General features: G+C 38.6%; 1 protein-coding gene across 4 annotated transcripts; it reads left to right on the top strand.

Moving 5' to 3' along the window:
* The first annotated feature begins 904 nt into the window (after positions 1-904).
* On the top strand, positions 905-16,838 carry LOC102704273. Of its 4 annotated transcripts, XM_015840559.2 has the most exons (15): positions 905-1,167; positions 1,941-2,038; positions 2,206-2,435; positions 4,032-4,199; positions 5,272-5,626; positions 5,729-5,872; positions 8,671-8,823; positions 8,909-9,022; positions 9,487-9,564; positions 9,654-9,803; positions 10,551-12,401; positions 15,383-15,433; positions 15,584-15,927; positions 16,006-16,179; positions 16,514-16,838. In XM_015840559.2, exons 1-13 carry the CDS (start codon positions 1,089-1,091, stop codon positions 15,665-15,667), a joined length of 3,555 nt encoding a protein of 1,184 aa, XP_015696045.2. In that variant the 5' UTR covers positions 905-1,088; the 3' UTR covers positions 15,668-15,927; positions 16,006-16,179; positions 16,514-16,838. The 4 variants fall into 4 exon arrangements, with proteins under 4 accessions (XP_015696045.2, XP_040382567.1, XP_006660093.2 ...); XM_040526633.1 differs by having other exon boundaries at positions 9,666-9,803; positions 15,584-16,179; XM_006660030.3 differs by having other exon boundaries at positions 15,584-16,179.
* Positions 16,839-17,813: the final 975 nt, after the last annotated feature.

The raw sequence follows: 17,813 nt of genomic DNA, 5'->3' as shown, positions 1-17,813 counted from the left end.
AAATCTGTAGCCCACTGCTTTGTCTCTTATCTCTTTAAAATATATTTATAGATGTTTTACCTGCTCTGACAATATTAAGGCCCTGTTTAGTTCCTAAAAACTTTTCCAAAAACATCATATCAAATCTTTGAATATCTAAATAAAGGATTAAATATACATAAACACTAAAACTAATTACACATTTATGGAGGAAATCGTGAGGCGAATCTTTTGAGCCTAATTAGGACGTGATTAGTCATAAGTGTTACAATAACCAACATGTGCTAATGACAGATTAATTAGACTTAAAAGATTCGTCTCGCGGTTTCTAGGCGGAATCTGAAATTTGTTTTATAATTAGACTACGTTTAATACTCTAAATGTGTGTCTAAATATTGATGTGATGTTTTTGCAAAATCTTTTTGCAAAGCCTAAGGTGGTGTTTAGTTGCCAAATTTTTTTGGCAAAAACATCAAATCGAACGTTTGACCGGATATCGGAAGAGATTTTCGTACACGAATGAAAAAAAGAATTTCACAGCTAGCCTATAAACCACGAGACGAATTTTTTGAGCTTAATTAATCCATCATTAGCACATGTTGGTTACTGTAGCACTTATGGCTAATCATGGACTAATTAGGCTCAAAAATTCGTGTCAAGATTTTTTCCGTAACTGTGTAATTAGTTTTTTTATCTATATTTAATGCTTTATTTAAGTGTCCAAAGATTTGATGTGATGTTTTTGAAATAAAATTTTAGGAACTAATCTAAGGCCTAAGCTCCCCAAACCGCCGTGAGTTGCAAACCAAACAGGCCCTGTGATCTAGGAGCACGACACAACCCATCAACGAATGGGCCGGGCTCTTTATTCCTTCCTCGTCCTATCTTCCCCCACCTCCCCCTTTCAGCCCTTGTCCGAACTCGGCCGCGCAGCCGCATAGCTCCACCTCCACGGCGAAGCAGCGGGGGAAGGGCCGGCCGGGCCGCCGGACGGAGCGGGCGGCAACGCCGCGTAGCGTAGGCTAGCAACCCCGCCGCAAGCCCGACAAACGCCACCCTCCGACTCCCCGAACCCGCCCGCCACCCTAGCGCCGCTGGAGACGCCGGAGATGGAGGAGGAGGAACCCGTGGCCGTGGCCGGGGCCGGGGCGCGGGCGCTTGCGCAGGAGCCCTTGTCGTCGCAGCTCGGTGAGCCCAGTATCTGAGTGTGCCCCCATCCGCCCTTACTTATGAGAAGTGGTTTTTCTTCGAGGGAGTAGTAGGTTAACTTCAAAATCGCTATGAACCCGAGGCGCTCTATAGCACTGCTACTCTCTCCCGTTAATTGCAGTTATTTTAAAGTGAAAATTTGCCGAATTCCTGAATTGTGCTACGATCTATGCTAGTTTGGAGCCGTCCAAACCTCTACTGGGCGACGGGGGTTTTGTACCATACTTCTTTTTTTTGTTTTAGAGGATTGCCATGCTATTCATTTGGTGGGTTTTAATACATTTTTTTTTGTTCCTGATGATTTGTACTTCTTCCTGCTTATATAGCCAAGAGAACCTGAGTAGTAGTGCAGATGCTTGTGGGTTGGCTGGCTTCAGCTGTCAGCAGAGTTGGTTTTGGGGGTTTTGTTTGTTGGCCTGTTGCACTGCATAACGCTGTGTTGTAAATTCTTGCTTAGAAACTTCAGATTTTGTCCTTATAATTAGGCTGTACCTAGGTCAGGTAACAAGAGCATTGTGGGCCATTTGTGGTGTCAGAGGAGTTGGAAAATTGGAATTATCATGGTTATATACAGGAGTTCTGGTACTGTAGGATTTAGGATTATTTACCAGATAGTTTTGCAAAATTGTTTGTTTTCTTATATGAATTGAGGGAAGCTTCCTCTATCTTGTATTCCAGAGTTCCAGTTAGTTGACAGTAACTTTTTGCATTTAAATGATGCTCTGGACTCAAACTATTCTTTCAAATACCAGATATTTTGAAAAACAACATTCAATCATTACGTGATAGCAACACCCAAGATTTTGATGCTTGGGTGTCATTAATTGAAGCGGCTGAAGAAACTTCAATAGTAAGTGAAATGTTTCCTTTTCTCTTTAATTTATCTATGTAATTTAATATCACCTCTCGTTTACATATGCAGGCAGAAATTGGAAATATGATGTTTTCCTTTAATTCCCTTGCATTGTCATTGTATCTTAAGCCAATCTCTGGTTTTTGATGTTTGCATTCTTTCAGAATGACATTGAGGCTATTAACTTGGTGTACCACAGCTTCTTATTGGAATTTCACTTGTGCTATGGCTACTGGATCAAGTATGCAGCCCACAAAGCACGATTATGCACAAACAAAGAAGTGGTGGAGGTGTATGAACAAGCTGTCCAAGCAGTACCTCATTCTGTTGATCTTTGGGTCAGTTACTGTGGATTTGCTGTGTGCGCATGTGAAGATCCTTCTCATATTAGAAGGTGAAAAAGCACGTTTAATCTGTTCTTTAAAGCCAATTTTTTCCTTTAGACATTGAAGAAAAAAATTCTGATGCATCTGAATCTTCTCCTCTAGTTCCTTTTGTCTCCACTAGTCCACACAAATAATTCTAATGATGATGCATTACTATCTATTTTTTGTGATTATCAAATAAGTTAAAAAAAGAGCAGTTTTCAAAATAATTTTCCATGATGACAGCTGTATCTACTTAGTTTAACTGACGTATTACCTGAACCAACAATAATAGTTTTATGTATTGTTTATTCCTCCAAGGTTCCAAGATGTTTGACGAAGGTTAATGGCAGCAATACCATGTATCAACGGATTGGTTGGTATAACAAAATAGAGAATGCTTATATGCCACTAAAAGTTTATCAGTTTCCTTATATGCCATCCAAAATAAGCTATTTCCTTATATGCCACTAGCTAAAATTTTCTTACCCTTTTATGCCACTGCAGTCATCATTCCGTTAACACTCTGTTATATGGGCATCAAAATGACATGTTTACCCTTCATGCTTTTCTTAAACCTGCCCATTTCTCGACTTTCACTCTAACCTCTTCTCTTCCCTTCATTTCTCACTCTAAAGTATTACCTGCCCCTTTCTACATAATGCGGGCAGCTTGTTGGAGCCACAGATTGAGCTTGAGTCGTGCCTCATTTGTCACTGGCCATTTCGTTCGATGGCTGGGATCTAGTGGAGGAGGCAGCGTTGGGCCCATCATTATCTTTGCAATTGGCAGTGGTGGCAGCAACAGAAGCTACTCGTTCAACTGAAGCCCTTTGTTTGCAGCACACTGTAGTGCAACTACATGCAACAGCTCTGACTGGCTCGGTGCCTCAAGCTGCTGCCCTCTTTTCAAAGCATGTTCATGTGTTGATTCAAAATCTGAGCCAGCTTCCTTTCTTTGTTTGTTGTATGTTAGTCATGGTGACTCTGGCTGCTACCTATTTCTTCTCCCTGTGCTCCCCTCTTGTGAACTGTGGGAAATGTGAGAGATGGGAAGGGACTGTGGGGGCAATTCCATCATTTTGCAAAAAAAAAAAAAGAATACATGCCCACTCCTAACGTTGACCAGGTGACAGCAATGGCATGCGAGGGAACAAAAAATTCATTGAGTGGCATAAAAGGGTATATGAACTTTTCAATGACATATAAGGAAACCGGTGAATTTTCGGAGGCATATAATGAATTTACTCTAAAATAGATAATGCTTATACTTCTAACATGAAACTTTTGGTAGGGTTGCTTATGCTTGCTGCTTCTTGATGAAGCGATGAACCAGGAAATGATAACTTTACCTCTTAACCTCTGTATGCTTGAAGGGATAAATTGCATCAAATGCACTATTGACTTTTGTGAATGTACTATTAATTGTGAAAGATTGCCTGATAAGGTTGATCTATATTACAAAGTTGCCAGAATATATGGAAATGAATATGCATTCCACAAAATACAATGTTGAAATTACCTTCAGTTATTCCTGGTGGCACTTCTCTGATCAGGCCAGCCTGTGATCAAGTTTTATCATGTTTCTGCTGTAGTTCAGTCCATCAACTAAAGTTTTTTTGGCAGGTTATTTGAGAGGGCTTTATCTCTTGTTGGAAAGGACTATTTGTGCTATCACCTGTGGGACAAGTACATAGAATTTGAAAATTCTCAGAAGCACTTAATTCAACTTGCCACAATTTATATTGACACCCTAAAATTTCCCACAAAGAAGCTGCATCGGTACTATGAGAGGTATATCATAATATCTTCCTTCTAACTTACAAGGTTATAACATCGGCTAATATTGCAGCATGTAGTTCTTGGTCCCTTGATCCATATCTTACACATGTACTTTCCTGTTCCTACTTTTTTCATTGCTGTTATTATGACCTGCGAAGGGCAGACCAAATAGGAAATTAGGGATGCACAAAAAATGATAGGGCTGAACTACGGTTGTCACATGGACTTCTCCCTTTGGTGAGAAATGCCTAATACAAGCTGACTACCTTCATATATGGGTGACATATATTACCTGGAAACTGGAGATAAACTAGGAAATAGAGATATCAATCTAAAACACATATGGAAGTAACAATTAGTGCTAGGTGCATAACTTAACCAGCTGTGGTTTCAGCCAAGAGCTTCTTGCATCGGTACTTGATCCCGTAGAGCCATGGCACCAGTCCACAGAAGCTGTTTGACTCCAATCCTGAAATCAATGAAACTTTTAATGCTTAACCTGTGGCCTGGCTCACGAGCAAAGATATAAACTTTGAGAACATGCTATTTTTTATTTAGCATTATGCCGTTATGAGATATTTAGATCCCTGGATGTGTAACATGGTAACATCTTGTTTGGTATTCTTTAATGAAAACTAGCCTTTGCTGATGTTATCAGTATGAACAACAACAATTCGGTGGTACTATAACTGCCAAATATATTTCTGAATAGTTGATGTAGAGACAACCTTTACATCCCATCTTTTACTCTGTGCAATTGGCTCTATTTTTCTCTCTTTGAATGTTAGACAAGGATTTCCTTGTTTGATTATGCTTGTTTTAATTCAAAACTACCTTTTGAAGATTATAGAAAATGATAACCTTAACCTAAAATGTCATAAAGCATCTGATAGGATGGTCGACATAAAGCATCTGATAGGATGGTCGAGATATCCAAACTGTTTGTTAGTGTAGCTGTAAGAGCTGCAGTTGACACCTACGGCAGTTAGATGCCTAGAGCTGGCCATGCAGCAAAATCTGTTAATGTGTCCATTGTTAGAGTCTGACCTTTTTTCTTTGATCTTTTTGTTGCAAACCATATCAGCTTCAGAAAGTTGGTAACTTTGATGGAACATGAGGCTACTGATGCTGAAAGGTCACCAGAGAACTTGCGTACTTTGGAAGTGATACATGCTGAGGATTCTGAAGTTGATGCTTCAATTAATGTTGCTGACTTGCATGATGAAAATAGTGGGCATCTTAGGGCCGATGCAGTCAAGCAGTACTTACTTTCTGGGGAAAGTCTCTACCAAAAGTCCAGTAAAATTGATAAAGAAATCTCTTGCTTTGAGGCATCCATAAAGAGGCATTTTTTTCATGTCAAGCCACTTGATGATGACCAGCTTGAAAACTGGCACCGGTATCTTGACTTTGTCGAGAAGAATGGGGATTTTGACTGGGTATTTTTCATCTTGTAGTTGTTTTGCATCTTTTGCCATGATGGCTAGCTTCATCCATTCTAACATCTGATTACATCTTGTATCCTTGCCTTTCAATAACAGGCTGTTAAACTTTACGAGAGGTGTTTGATCCCTTGTGCTAATTATTCTGAATTTTGGATCCGCTACGCGGAATTCGTGGATGCTAAGGGTGGCCGAGAAATTGCAAGTTATGCTCTTGGTCGAGCGTCATCATGCTTTGTGAAGGTACTGCTTGGAGAATTACAGTCTTGACAATCCTTTTAAGCGCATGTAAGAAAAGGATATGGCCCTCTTGCTCCAAAGAACTCGAAACCAATTTATATTACTCCTAGCATCCTTAAAATGTGAAACATTAATTCCAAAAATTAGAGCTAAGGTTTTAAAAGGTGATTCAAAGTAATAGGCAGTCCCATGTTCTAACTCGTTATCTGTAGTGGTGATTGCCAAGCACTGTACATCTATTTGGGTATGTTTGGATCAGAATAAAGCCTTTCCTGGGCAAACATAAAAGGAACTTTCTTGGGTAAGCTAGCCTGATAGAAGTAGGGATAAATTACCTCTGGCAGGGCTGGATTGGTTCTCCAGTATGGGAAAACTTTCTCGATGGTAACTAATCTTATTTCCATATCTCCATAGCTACTCACTTACTCCATCACTTTGAGAATTAATAGGGAGAAGTGAGTAGGGGTTTCGTACATGCTATAAATTTAATGACAGCAAACCAACAACTGATAACCAGTTTAATGCAAAAGTAAACAAGTTATCTTCCATTTAGTTCATGGGTTATACCTGTTGGACATAAACATTTCCAAACAAAAACAAGATATAGGCTGCGTTTGGCATTGAGTGAGATAAGGGTTAATTATCCGGCGCAGAAAACGTAACAATAGATTAGTACATGATTAATTAATTATTAAGTATTAAAAAATATAAAATAAATTAATATGATTTTTTAAAGTAACTTTCCTATAGAAAATTTTCGCAAAAAATACACCGTTTAATAGTTTGGGAAGCGTGCGCGCGGATAACGAGGGAATTTGGGGGTAAGTAAGGGGGTGCCGAACGGGGCCACAATGTTCTCACAGATTATCATCCTTTTCTTAACATACTTCATACAAGTTTTTGGAGCAAAGGAATGGGACCAAACAAATATTGGGTTTCATTGGGTTATAACTTAAGTGGGCTAGTTGACCTTCTTGGCTGCGAAAACATGCTAAAAAGCCAAACAACTCCTCTATCTCCATGTTCATTATCTTTACTTTTTATTTTCGACTTCTTTTACTCTTTCAGCACTTGATTGCTTTTGCATATTTGTACTTACATGCATCGTAGCATAAACAATGAGCACATAACAGTAATTATGTGAAAAGATGAACATTTGAAGTTTCCTTTCCCAGCTGTTGCTGTGTTCCTGATCCTGTTTGTCCTTTCTATGGTTGGATCATTCAGATAACTATAGTTTGCCACACATTCAGATTTTTATCTATCCCTTGTAACAGTAAAAAAAAGAACCAGTGGCCTTTCCTTTTGTAATTTTAGATCTTTTTCATTTAGGTATAAAGGTTTCAGAACCTCATAATGGATGAAAACACCTATATTAATGTTATGAACCTTAGTCCATGTGGGCTTTTTAAGTGGAATGCGATGCTAAGAGAATGATGTACATATGTCGGGAGCATGCTTCATTTGGTCTTGTATGATCCAATGCTTAGATACCCATTGTTATTTAGGGGGGACTAATTGGAATGTGGAATCCACCCTACTATTCTATTGCAAGAAATTCAGCCTTATTCTATGTAGTTGATAAAATATTTATAGATCTAGAGAACTTAATTGACTCGGTAAAGCCTTTCCAGTCCTGGTATAGGGCCCACTCTGCATGGACAGCACTGTATGCGTTGCAGTAACGACAACACACATGTAACATGATATATATTATTAGCTAATTGCAATGATAACTCCTTGCTAAATGCTGGCATTCATGTGTGTTCTCATTAAAACTGCATTTCAAATCAACACCATAAATAGGATTGGTTGTAAAAAATTGCATTGATATTCAGTTTCCATTTACTATTATGACCTCTTTCCCTTCCATCTCTCTTCTTTTTGTATCTAGTAACCTTTGGTACTAGTACAATTTGCTTTTTTCTATTTCTTTTTTCAGTGTTCAGTACTCACATGAGTTGATTTGTTTTTAAACATACCTTGACATCATGTTTCTTTTAAATCATGCATGGTGCTTGAATCTGATATCTGCAAGCTTTTCAAATTTCTTTTGACATTCTTTATCAAAGGCAACAAGGTATCGCTATTAGCCACCATGAGTAACACCATCCAAATCTTCACTTGCCTGACTGGATTTATGAGCCGTTGCTATCTTGAGTTCTTTGCTACAGTTCTATATTGTTTTCCTCCAAATCAATCCTTTTACTCCATTTACATAAGCAGTTTATATACATTTTCCTTGAGTTAGTATTAACTGCTGTACCATTTTGACTTTTCAATTTACATGCATCATCATCCACTAAGTCATGTATACGTTTCCAATTTCAGTCCTTTGCCATATAATATAAATTCTGTTTCTGAAATCACTATATGTGACTCAAGAATATAAGTGGAATAGCCATGCTTTTCTGGAATGAATTTTATTAAACAACAATGGCATTCTCTGTCTTCTCTGTTTGGAAAGGCTACCGCTTATTCGCTTGTTTGGTTTGGAGGAAAAACAAATTATTTGGATTCTTATGAGAGCCATTCAGTTTGTAGGAATGAATTATAGGAAAAACAAAGGAAGTCTTCTTTTCCTGCAAGTCGTTGAGAGAAAACAAGGAAATTTTGCATCCGCTCCAACCTCTTGGAAAAATTCCTATGGGTTGCTGTGCGCATGCATTTCTATCCCTCCACTTTTCCTATTCTTATGGCCGTGGGTTGAAATTCCTCCAAACCGAACAAGATACTTTAGAATATTCAGTTCCCTGTTGATAGTCTCAATGTTATCTTCTCTGTTTTTTCCCACCAAGCAGGGTGTCCCAACATTCCACATGTATCATGCGATGTTTAAAGAGCAAATTGGTGATGCACGAGGTGCTCGTTCTCTTTTTATTAAAGGAAGCAATAATCTAACTTCGAACTTCTACGTAAATATTAATAGGATGGCAAACATGGAGAAACGCATGGTATACTATCCCATTTTCCTGTGTTTTTTTGGAGTTATTCTCTATCTCATATTATCATTCAATCTCACCATTCAATTGTTGACAGGGAAATACTAAAGCAGCTTCTGAGATATATGAGACCGCAATTCAGGATGCCATGCAGAAGAACATCGAAATTCTTCCAGACTTGTACACAAATTTTGCACTATTCAAATATTCGGTAGGGAACATTGTTCTTTCTCACTGATATCAAATTTGCTATGCATTTTGGTAAGAATAAGTTATAATAAATTTGCCATTTCATGCTTTCTATTTGTGTTATGTGAAATAAATCTGTAGATGATTAGAATGTATTACCTCCGTCTCAAAATAAGTGCTCTCTTCTAGAAGATTTTAGATTTGAACTAGAAGAGAGCACTCATTTTGGGATGGAGGGAGTATTTTTCTCTCTCTAGCACATATTCCTGTTTTCATGAATCATGATGGTTTGTGGTGTACTGGAACTATGGTATGCAGTATGCTGTATTTTTTACTCTGTATACCTCTATGGTAAGATAAAATGTTTGTTTGTTTTTCTAATGTTCTGGCAGGTATACTTTTGTTTAATATTCTTCAGTGACTACTTTCTGCATCTTCCATAATGCATCCTCCTGCTTTTTGGCTGATATTATCTATGTTCCACAGCTAAATCATAGCATTAGGGATGCTACAGATGTATTTGTTGAGGGTATAAAGCAAGCACCATGTAAAGCTTTGATCAAGGTGTGTTGTGTAATGAATATAGTTCTTATATTATTTATTTTCTTACCATCGAGTAAGCAATGGGAGGTTAATGCACTTATTCTCATTAGGGATTCATGCAGTTCATGAGTACACATGGAGGACCTACAGAAATTGCTATACTTGATTCTGTTATTTCTGATGCTGTAGCTCCTGGATCTGATATATCAACAGTTTTAAGCCCTGAAGACCGTGAAAATATTTCATTACTATTTTTGGAGGTTAGAGAATTTTCTAGTGGATGTCTATCTCTTTTGCATTGCTATAGTACAGCGTAATGGGGGCGTATCCATATGATTCACTGAACCTGTTATAGCGATGATTTGACGAATTTGAAGATATCAAACATTAAACCTCATGGATTAACTACTGCAACCAATTCCTGCCATTGGGTTGAGTTGAACCACCATTCCGCCTCACTATTTAGATCTTCAATGACAGAACATACTTCCAAATCTACAGGTTCTTATTACGTTTGTGTATGATCCTATTTCATGGTTCTTGCTTGGCATTGAAACTAGCAGAAAACCCCTGCTATCCAATTTCAAGGTAGAATAAACTTGAAACCCCCTGCGCTCATGCGTATTCAAGAAAAAAGAATAGTAGCGGCGATTGTATTCTCTAAAGGGGAGATAAGTTCAATGGTTCATTTTGAGTTTAGTTTGACAATTTCCAGCTTCTTCTATTTGTAGCATTGTTCACCATGGTTTAAGGTTTGCCTAGCAGCTTAGAGTATAAACTTAGTCCATACTCAGTTGTGTCCAAACAAATTACTTTTTGTGCCAGTTCTAGCCAAACTTTTGACTATTCATATGTATGGTTGGCTCATTTTTGCTCTATTTGCTAGTCATGCTTGTGGAAGATTCAGATGTACACTTTCTTGCAGCAGAAACTTAGATTTTTTGTAATATAGTCCATTGCCTCCTGCATAAGTTGTTTCTCTGGCCTCAGTTATTTCCTGCTTGCAGTTTGTTGACCTTTATGGGGATGTTAGAGACCTCAGAAAGGCATGGGCTCGGCACAGCAAACTTTTCCCTCACGGCACAAGGAACATATCGCAGCAGTATTCAAACAGTGAGAATTGCCTCCAAGAGAATAACAAGAGGAGAAGAACTGAATATTGTGTCGTTGCACAAAATAGTTCTCCAAAAGATGCAATAACATTGAAACAGCAATCCAAAAGTGATTGTTCTCTGCTAGTTGATAAAGCAGTTGAGCTGCAAGTGGAGAAGATTACTCTGGATTCAGGAAAAGGACATACAGATGCAGAAGAGCAGAGCATATTAGGGAATGTTGTTGTGCATCAGGATGATGACAATACAGCTCAGGAATGTATCAACATGACTCACAGTCAACATAGCTTGGACAAATCTGGAATGCAAAACCAAGCAAGTGCTCACGAGACTAGCCATGATTTAAGTTTATGTGAACAAAATGATCAGATAATAGAGTCTCATCCATCTGTATGTGAGAATGCTCCCCATGCAGAATCATTTAGTTGTGATTCTCCTTCCAAATCTAATTCTGGCTCCAAGATAAATGCTCTAGACAAGGTTAATATCATTGATGGATCTGCCAGTGTTCATCAAGGAGCAATATGCCCAAGATCTGATTCTCCATCTGTGGCAAGCTTGCCCAAAGAAGAAAGTTCTGATCAAGTTCAAATATCTCCTGAGTTGGAGGAAAGGCAGCATGATAAAATCCAGGTAAAACTGGAAGCAAAGGATGATATGTCTCCTAGTAATGTAAATATAGAGAAGTCTAGTGATAGTCCTGATGCAACTCAACATGATAGGGAAATATCTACATCCAGTCAAGAGCATATTCAATCTTCACAGCCACAACAGCTGCCTGTCTGCACAAAACCTTCCAGCTCAGAAATGGCAACTACACAAGCTACCACATCTTCCCAATTTCCACCAAGCACTGTGACATCTCAAGCTCAACTTCTGCACCAGAATTCTAATTCCCAAATGTACCAATCCAATAAGCTTTCTTTGGCTGAACAAAATGTGCAGCTGAAAGGGCTTGCCTATGAGATTCCTCAGAAAGTCCAGACATCCTCACAGAGTCAAGCTCAAATCTTTTCACAGCCTAACCAGGGAAACCAACAGTATCTCCAAATGATGGAAGGGTATGCATCTCAGATGTGGCAATACTACCAGCAGCAGATGTGCTACCTGCAGGCCCAGCACAATCAGCAGTTGCAGAGTCTGCAACAGCAGCAGCTTCCAACTGAGCATCTCCAGCAAAATTTCATGCAACAGGTACAACAGCTGAATCAACAGATGGTACTTTGGCAGCAACAAGTGCAGCAGCAACAGCTGCAACAGCTACAACAGAATGCACTTCCAGTTCAGCAACAGCCTGACAAAAAACAAAGTCAATATCAACGTTCCTTGGGGGATACTAAACATGAACACAATAAACTGCAGAAACATGAAACTCAAATAGATCATCAAAGTGACCAGGTGCAGCAACAGCTTTATTTCCAGCAACAGCAGCAAATGTACCTCATGCAGCAGCAGCAGCAGCAGATGTACCGACAGCAGCGACAGCAGCAGCAGCAGCTACTTCAACAGCAATTAATGCTGCAACAACAGTATCTCTCGCAGATGCCACAGCAGCAACAAAACATGGCACAACAGCAGCAGCTATTTCAGCAGCAACAGCAGCAGCTATTTCAGCAGCAACAGCAGCAAATGGTAGTTTTCCAGCAGCAGCAGCAGCAGGCTATCCAACAGCAGATGCAGCAATACCTTCAACAGCAAACAAATCAACAAGGGGCCAAGCCTCAGAGTTGTGAGTTAAATACTCAGGTACTTATCTCGTTCTACCCAAGAATATAATACGTGTTATCAACTTAAAATGTGTCACATCCACTTTGGTTCTGTTGTACTTCGAATTCTCATCGATGTTTAGAACCAGCGTGATACTACTACTTCATGCTGTTCTCTGTTGTTCCATCGGTACATCCAAAGCTAGTGGTGTTGCTGCCAGCCAATTGATCCACCTGGCCATGTAATTTGCCCCAATGCATTGAGGCCCCTTGCGCCGTCACCAGCTGGATCCACGCATTTGAGCCCCTTGCAACCCCTGTGCATCACTCAAGCATTTGGGCACCGTCACCAGCTGGACTGGGCCCTTTGGGCTGGCCAATCCAGTTGCACCTGATCTTTGCAAAAAAAATATTTTAGTCCCATTGCATATCAGGGATACAAACCTAGAACCTTGTGTGAATCATGATGGGCTCAAAATTCAGCAAGGCACGATAATTATCTGATAGGGTGGACAACTATGATATATATATACATATATATTTTCAAAATGCCGGAGAACTGTGCTTCATTTCATTAAGAAGAGGAGAAATATTTACAGCAGAGGGATACAAGGTAACCCTCAGGAACCCCCAATACACACACACACACACAAGAGTGCATTGAGGGTTTTGGCTCCAGTGATGCTCCAAAAAGTACTCTCCCTAGCCATATGGCTTGGACAACGACCGAGATACTAGGCATTGCATCATTGAAGACACAATCATTACGGTGCTTCCAAATTACCCAAGCCACTAGGATAACCAAGGAATTTAGACCCTTCTCCTTAGGCACATTTTGGATGGTTTTGAACCACCAACTAGAGAAACAAGACAAAGAGGGCTGAGGGGTTGCAGCCGCCCTTCCAACCTTGTCGAAGATAAAAAACAAAACTTGCTAGGAAAAAGAACACATTTGACCGAAAGATGTTGAATGGTTTCTTCCTCTTGATGACAAAGTGGGTATACATCTGGGTGTTGCATTCCGAACTTAGCAAGACGGTCAGAGGTCTAACATCGATTATTAACCACCAACCAAGTGAAGAATTTACATTGTAAAGGGGCCCAACTATTCCATATTCTTTTCCAAGGTGCAATCTTGATGGATCCCACAAAATATGTGTCATAAGCAGATTTACTTGTGTAGGGACCTGATCCTGAGGACTTCCAAACGTGCTGATCCAACACATTTTGCTGAATTAGCCCATCCACCAAGTCCAAAACTGCAAATATTCATGAATTTCCTGCATGGTGAGGCTTCCTTGTATATCATCTACCGAACTTCTATTAGCTAGAGCTTGCGCTACCGTATGTTTTTTCCTTCGTCTTTTAGGGATCAAAAGAGGTTAGGGGTCCATTCCGCAATTGTTTTCCCTTGCAGCCACCCATCAATCCAGAAATTGGTGTCCTCACCATTTCCAATGGTAGGAACCACCGCAACATTAAACAGCGCATGAACACTGTGTGTACTTGGATGGGCAACCCAGCCCATAGCCTTGTGGGATCAGTTTTTTGGATCCAAATTATGATATATATTATCAGTTTTTTGAATCAGCAAGTTCCAGTTTTGAAACTGTTTAAATATAATATTTTTGACCTGTCTAGTTGAGCAGTTGGAGTGCAAGTGCATGGATTAGTGACTATAAACCGATGGACTGATCTCACTGACTGGTCCACATGCCAGGATGATACTGCAATGCCAAAATTATATGTATGAGGAATGTTTGTTGATCTATATGAATACCGAGAATTTTTAGGATATATATGAGCAAACCCCATTTGACTTTTTTTTTACTAAGATACGATAAAATGCCACTCTCGGACTCTCCTCACAAAAAATAAAGGACACTTTGACATAAATAATCCTTAGTCTCGTACAAAATGAATAGAAAACTTAATGCTTTCAGTCTAAGTGAAGTTTAGGCAATTTTAGATAAAACATGCAAGATCTCACATTGATTTAATCCTAACATTAAGAAACGTCATACAAGTTGCTAATTGTAGTGTTCAACAAAGTCAATTTGGTCATTATACCTTCACAAATAAACATAAGTTGGATACAGAAAAATGCTAACCAGGCAATTGGCACACCTGTTTAAAACATGTCAAATAATTAAATGAAACAATATGCAAGTCAAAATTTGATCTATCAGCATGATTCTCCATCATATTTACTGTAATAAATATAGTACTATATATGCAACTTATATTTTCAGAAATGCCTTGCCTGGAAGATGGGCATTAAATACTTGCTACTTCCAAGTATCCAAGATCAAGGTAATTAATATAGCACACATCTCAAACATGCCATAATTAGACAGCCACAAATAGCCAAATTAGTTATCTGCCTTCTCCAATGAATCCAGTTCAGTTCATTGAGGCCAAGGCTGCAACCACAGCCTAACCTGCGGTCTTAAACATTTGGTTTGAGACCCAAACACACACTCGCGCGCTCGCGCAAAAGTAGAAAATAAAAAGGCTGAAAACAATGAAGGAATATTAGGAAAATGAAAACAAAATAGGGAAATAAACTGCTGATCCGAGATAAAAAGGTGTAAACTAAAGATCAACCAAGATATGCGGAATGTTTTGGTGCTGCTGCATCCTTGTCCACTGCTGATCCGAGATAATAAAAGGACTTTTTTCCCCTTAGATGCCAATATTTACCACATTCTATTTTAATATCATGTTTATCCATTCATCAATATTAAACAATCAAACATGTACCCAATAAATCCACTCTTGTGTATTCTTGTGAATCTTTTTACTCACTATAGTTAAATTCATCTCAGATGCTTATTATTCAACATATTTCTCCTGGTTATTGTTATGAGTAAGGTGATCTCACAGACTGAATCAGCACATCTCATACTTGTTTTGAACATAGTGACATTTAGAGGAAGTTTGAGGGAAATGCTAATACTAGTAGCAAAACCTAGTTATATCTTATTTGCTAATTGCACTCAGGAATTGTTTTCTTTTCAGGATGCAAGAAACCTGAAGATGGAGCATGGTCAACAATCTGAACCATCACAGGTGATGTTTAATATCAACGTTATGATGCTTTAAATCAGTTTGAAGAACATTGCGTCCTTTCAATGGATACTCTTTGAGAATGATGCCAGGTCTTGGTCTGTAAAAGTGCATTTGATTACTTTTGACTTTTGTATTATTATTTTTTTGCAGAGAGATGACTCTAAATCACGGAGTGGTGAACAATCTGAATTATCCTATCCATCAACCCCACAATCTCAGCATTCAAATCACTGAGTCGTGTTGCATTGCCCATGTGCATTGTTAGCAAAGGATCTGTGGATTCCAGTTAATTGGTCTCTGCCATTTGATGCATCTATCGATAAAAATATTTCAGAGATGCGAAGTTCACTTGTTCCATGGGATGACATTGGAGGAGTCATGTGTCAGAACAACGATGGCTTCCATCGGGCCTGCACAATGTAATAGATCTGAAGTTGCATCATGCTTTCTTTGTCAGCAAATGACTTGGACTATTGCAAGCTATCTTCTGCAAGGTATCTGGCTACCTTGAATCCTTGATACTTTTGTCAACCGAGCACTTGGACTTTGACAAGTTATCCTGTGCTGAATAGATGGCTTCTTGGACATGTAAAGGAACTTGATTTCTGCCTCCTGGCCAAGCATTCACATGTATCTTCATTCACTGCAAAGTGTGAATCAAAGCAGGGATATCTGACAGCTTATGCTGTAATGTGATGCCGTAGCATCCACAAGATTTGGAAATATCACGGCAGCATCAGCCAAAGGTAAACAAAATGTTTACACCAACTGAAAAATGTGCACTATTGCCCTAAACCCGATGATATCACGTCCTGACAAATTATGTAACCAATCTTTTGTCGTGCCTCTGGTATGCAAGGTACCATCCACGTCTGTACGATATGCTAGCAGCATTTCCCAGTGATTTGAGGGACTGAAATCAGATTAGTTTTTTCAAAAAAAAAAGAGATGGTCTGATACTTGCAGAGTTGTCATTTCAGTATTAGGTGTCTTTTTTGGAGCATTTTATTTAAGCCAGTATAGTAAATGATTATCATCTGACAAAGATAAACTGAATTATTTTTGAGATGATCATTGCAGTAAACAATAGGAAAGGCAGCAGTGGAGCAGCCGCTGGAAGCTTTGTATTTGCAGACAGAAGAAAACTACATCTACATTGGCAGCAGAAATCCGAGTAACAATGTGTTTGAATGGGAAATCTCAAGTTGTGTTCTATATTACTACTGTACATTTTTCAAGGAAAGCCGGATTTATAAATCATGCAGACAACATCAGTTTTTTCTGTTTTTTTCGCTTTGTCTCAGTGTAATGTTTGGAAGCAACAAGAACGTAGAGTTGTCGCTTGGTCACGACTATTCTACATTTGTCTGAAAACAAATAATAATTGTCAATTGTATTTCGATTCTGGGATCTGAGTAGCTATTCTTGTTTCCTTTATTTTTTCCAAATCAAATTAGGCCCCGTTCGGCACCATATGTAAAGTTGTTCAGATTCTCTTTCTCTCGTTTGTCGCGCGTATGGTTTTCGAACGGTTAAACGGTGTATTTTTTAAAAAATTTTCTATTGAAAAGTTGCTTTAAAATATCATATTAATCTATTTTTAATTTTTATAATTAATAATTAATTAATTATATACTAATCTATTATTAATTTTTCGCACCGAATAACATACCCCAACACCCACCACATCGAACATGGTCTTAGATGGTGTTTAGATTGAGAAAATTTTTGGAAGAAGTGTTACGTCAAATGTTTGACTTGATGTCGGAAGGGGTTTTTGGACATGAACGAAAAAATGAATTTCACAGCTAGCCTGGAAACCGCGAGACGAATCTTTTGAGCCTAATTAATCTGTCATTAGCATATGTTGGTTACTATAGCACTTATGGCTAATCATGTGCTAATTAGGCTCAAAAGTTTGTCTCAAGATTTTTTTTCATAACTGTGTAATTAGTTTTTTGGTTCATCTACGTTTAATGCTTTATTTAGGTGTCCAAAAATTCGATACGATGTTTTTGGAGAAAAATTTTAGGAAATAAACCGGGCCTTAGTCGGAATAATACTTGTTGATATGTACTTGCTATGTTGGCTTTCTCTATAAAGCTGGATTGATCGTCTGATGGATCTTTGGTCACAAATAATAAATAAATAATTGGAATAGAAACTTTGGCAGTAACTTAAATAATATAGCGCATATTTGGTTCAATGTCATTGTTAGCATTACCATTTTTTTTTTTGCAGTGATGAGATTTGGTCATTGTCAAAATTTTAGCCAAGTTGTTTGAATTGTTGCTAAAATAGCTGGCAAGATTGACTAGGATTTTAACTTGTATTGCTATCAAAGATCTGCCAAATAATTTGGTGATGTCCATCTTTTGTG

The sequence above is a fragment of the Oryza brachyantha genome, chromosome 8 (assembly GCF_000231095.2).
Source record: "Oryza brachyantha chromosome 8, ObraRS2, whole genome shotgun sequence".
Classification (NCBI taxonomy): Eukaryota; Viridiplantae; Streptophyta; class Magnoliopsida; order Poales; family Poaceae; genus Oryza; species Oryza brachyantha.
This window is presented reverse-complemented; position numbering and strand designations above follow the sequence as displayed.

Bases quoted from the DNA above. Each gene is read 5' to 3' on its own strand.
- LOC102704273 (XM_015840559.2), top strand. From the start codon at position 1,089: ATGGAGGAGGAGGAACCCGTGGCCGTGGCCGGGGCCGGGGCGCGGGCG. The intron at 4,200-5,271 runs GTATATCATAAT...AAACCATATCAG, and splicing joins CTGCATCGGTACTATGAGAG to CTTCAGAAAGTTGGTAACTT. The intron at 12,402-15,382 runs GTACTTATCTCG...TTTTCTTTTCAG, and splicing joins GTTGTGAGTTAAATACTCAG to GATGCAAGAAACCTGAAGAT.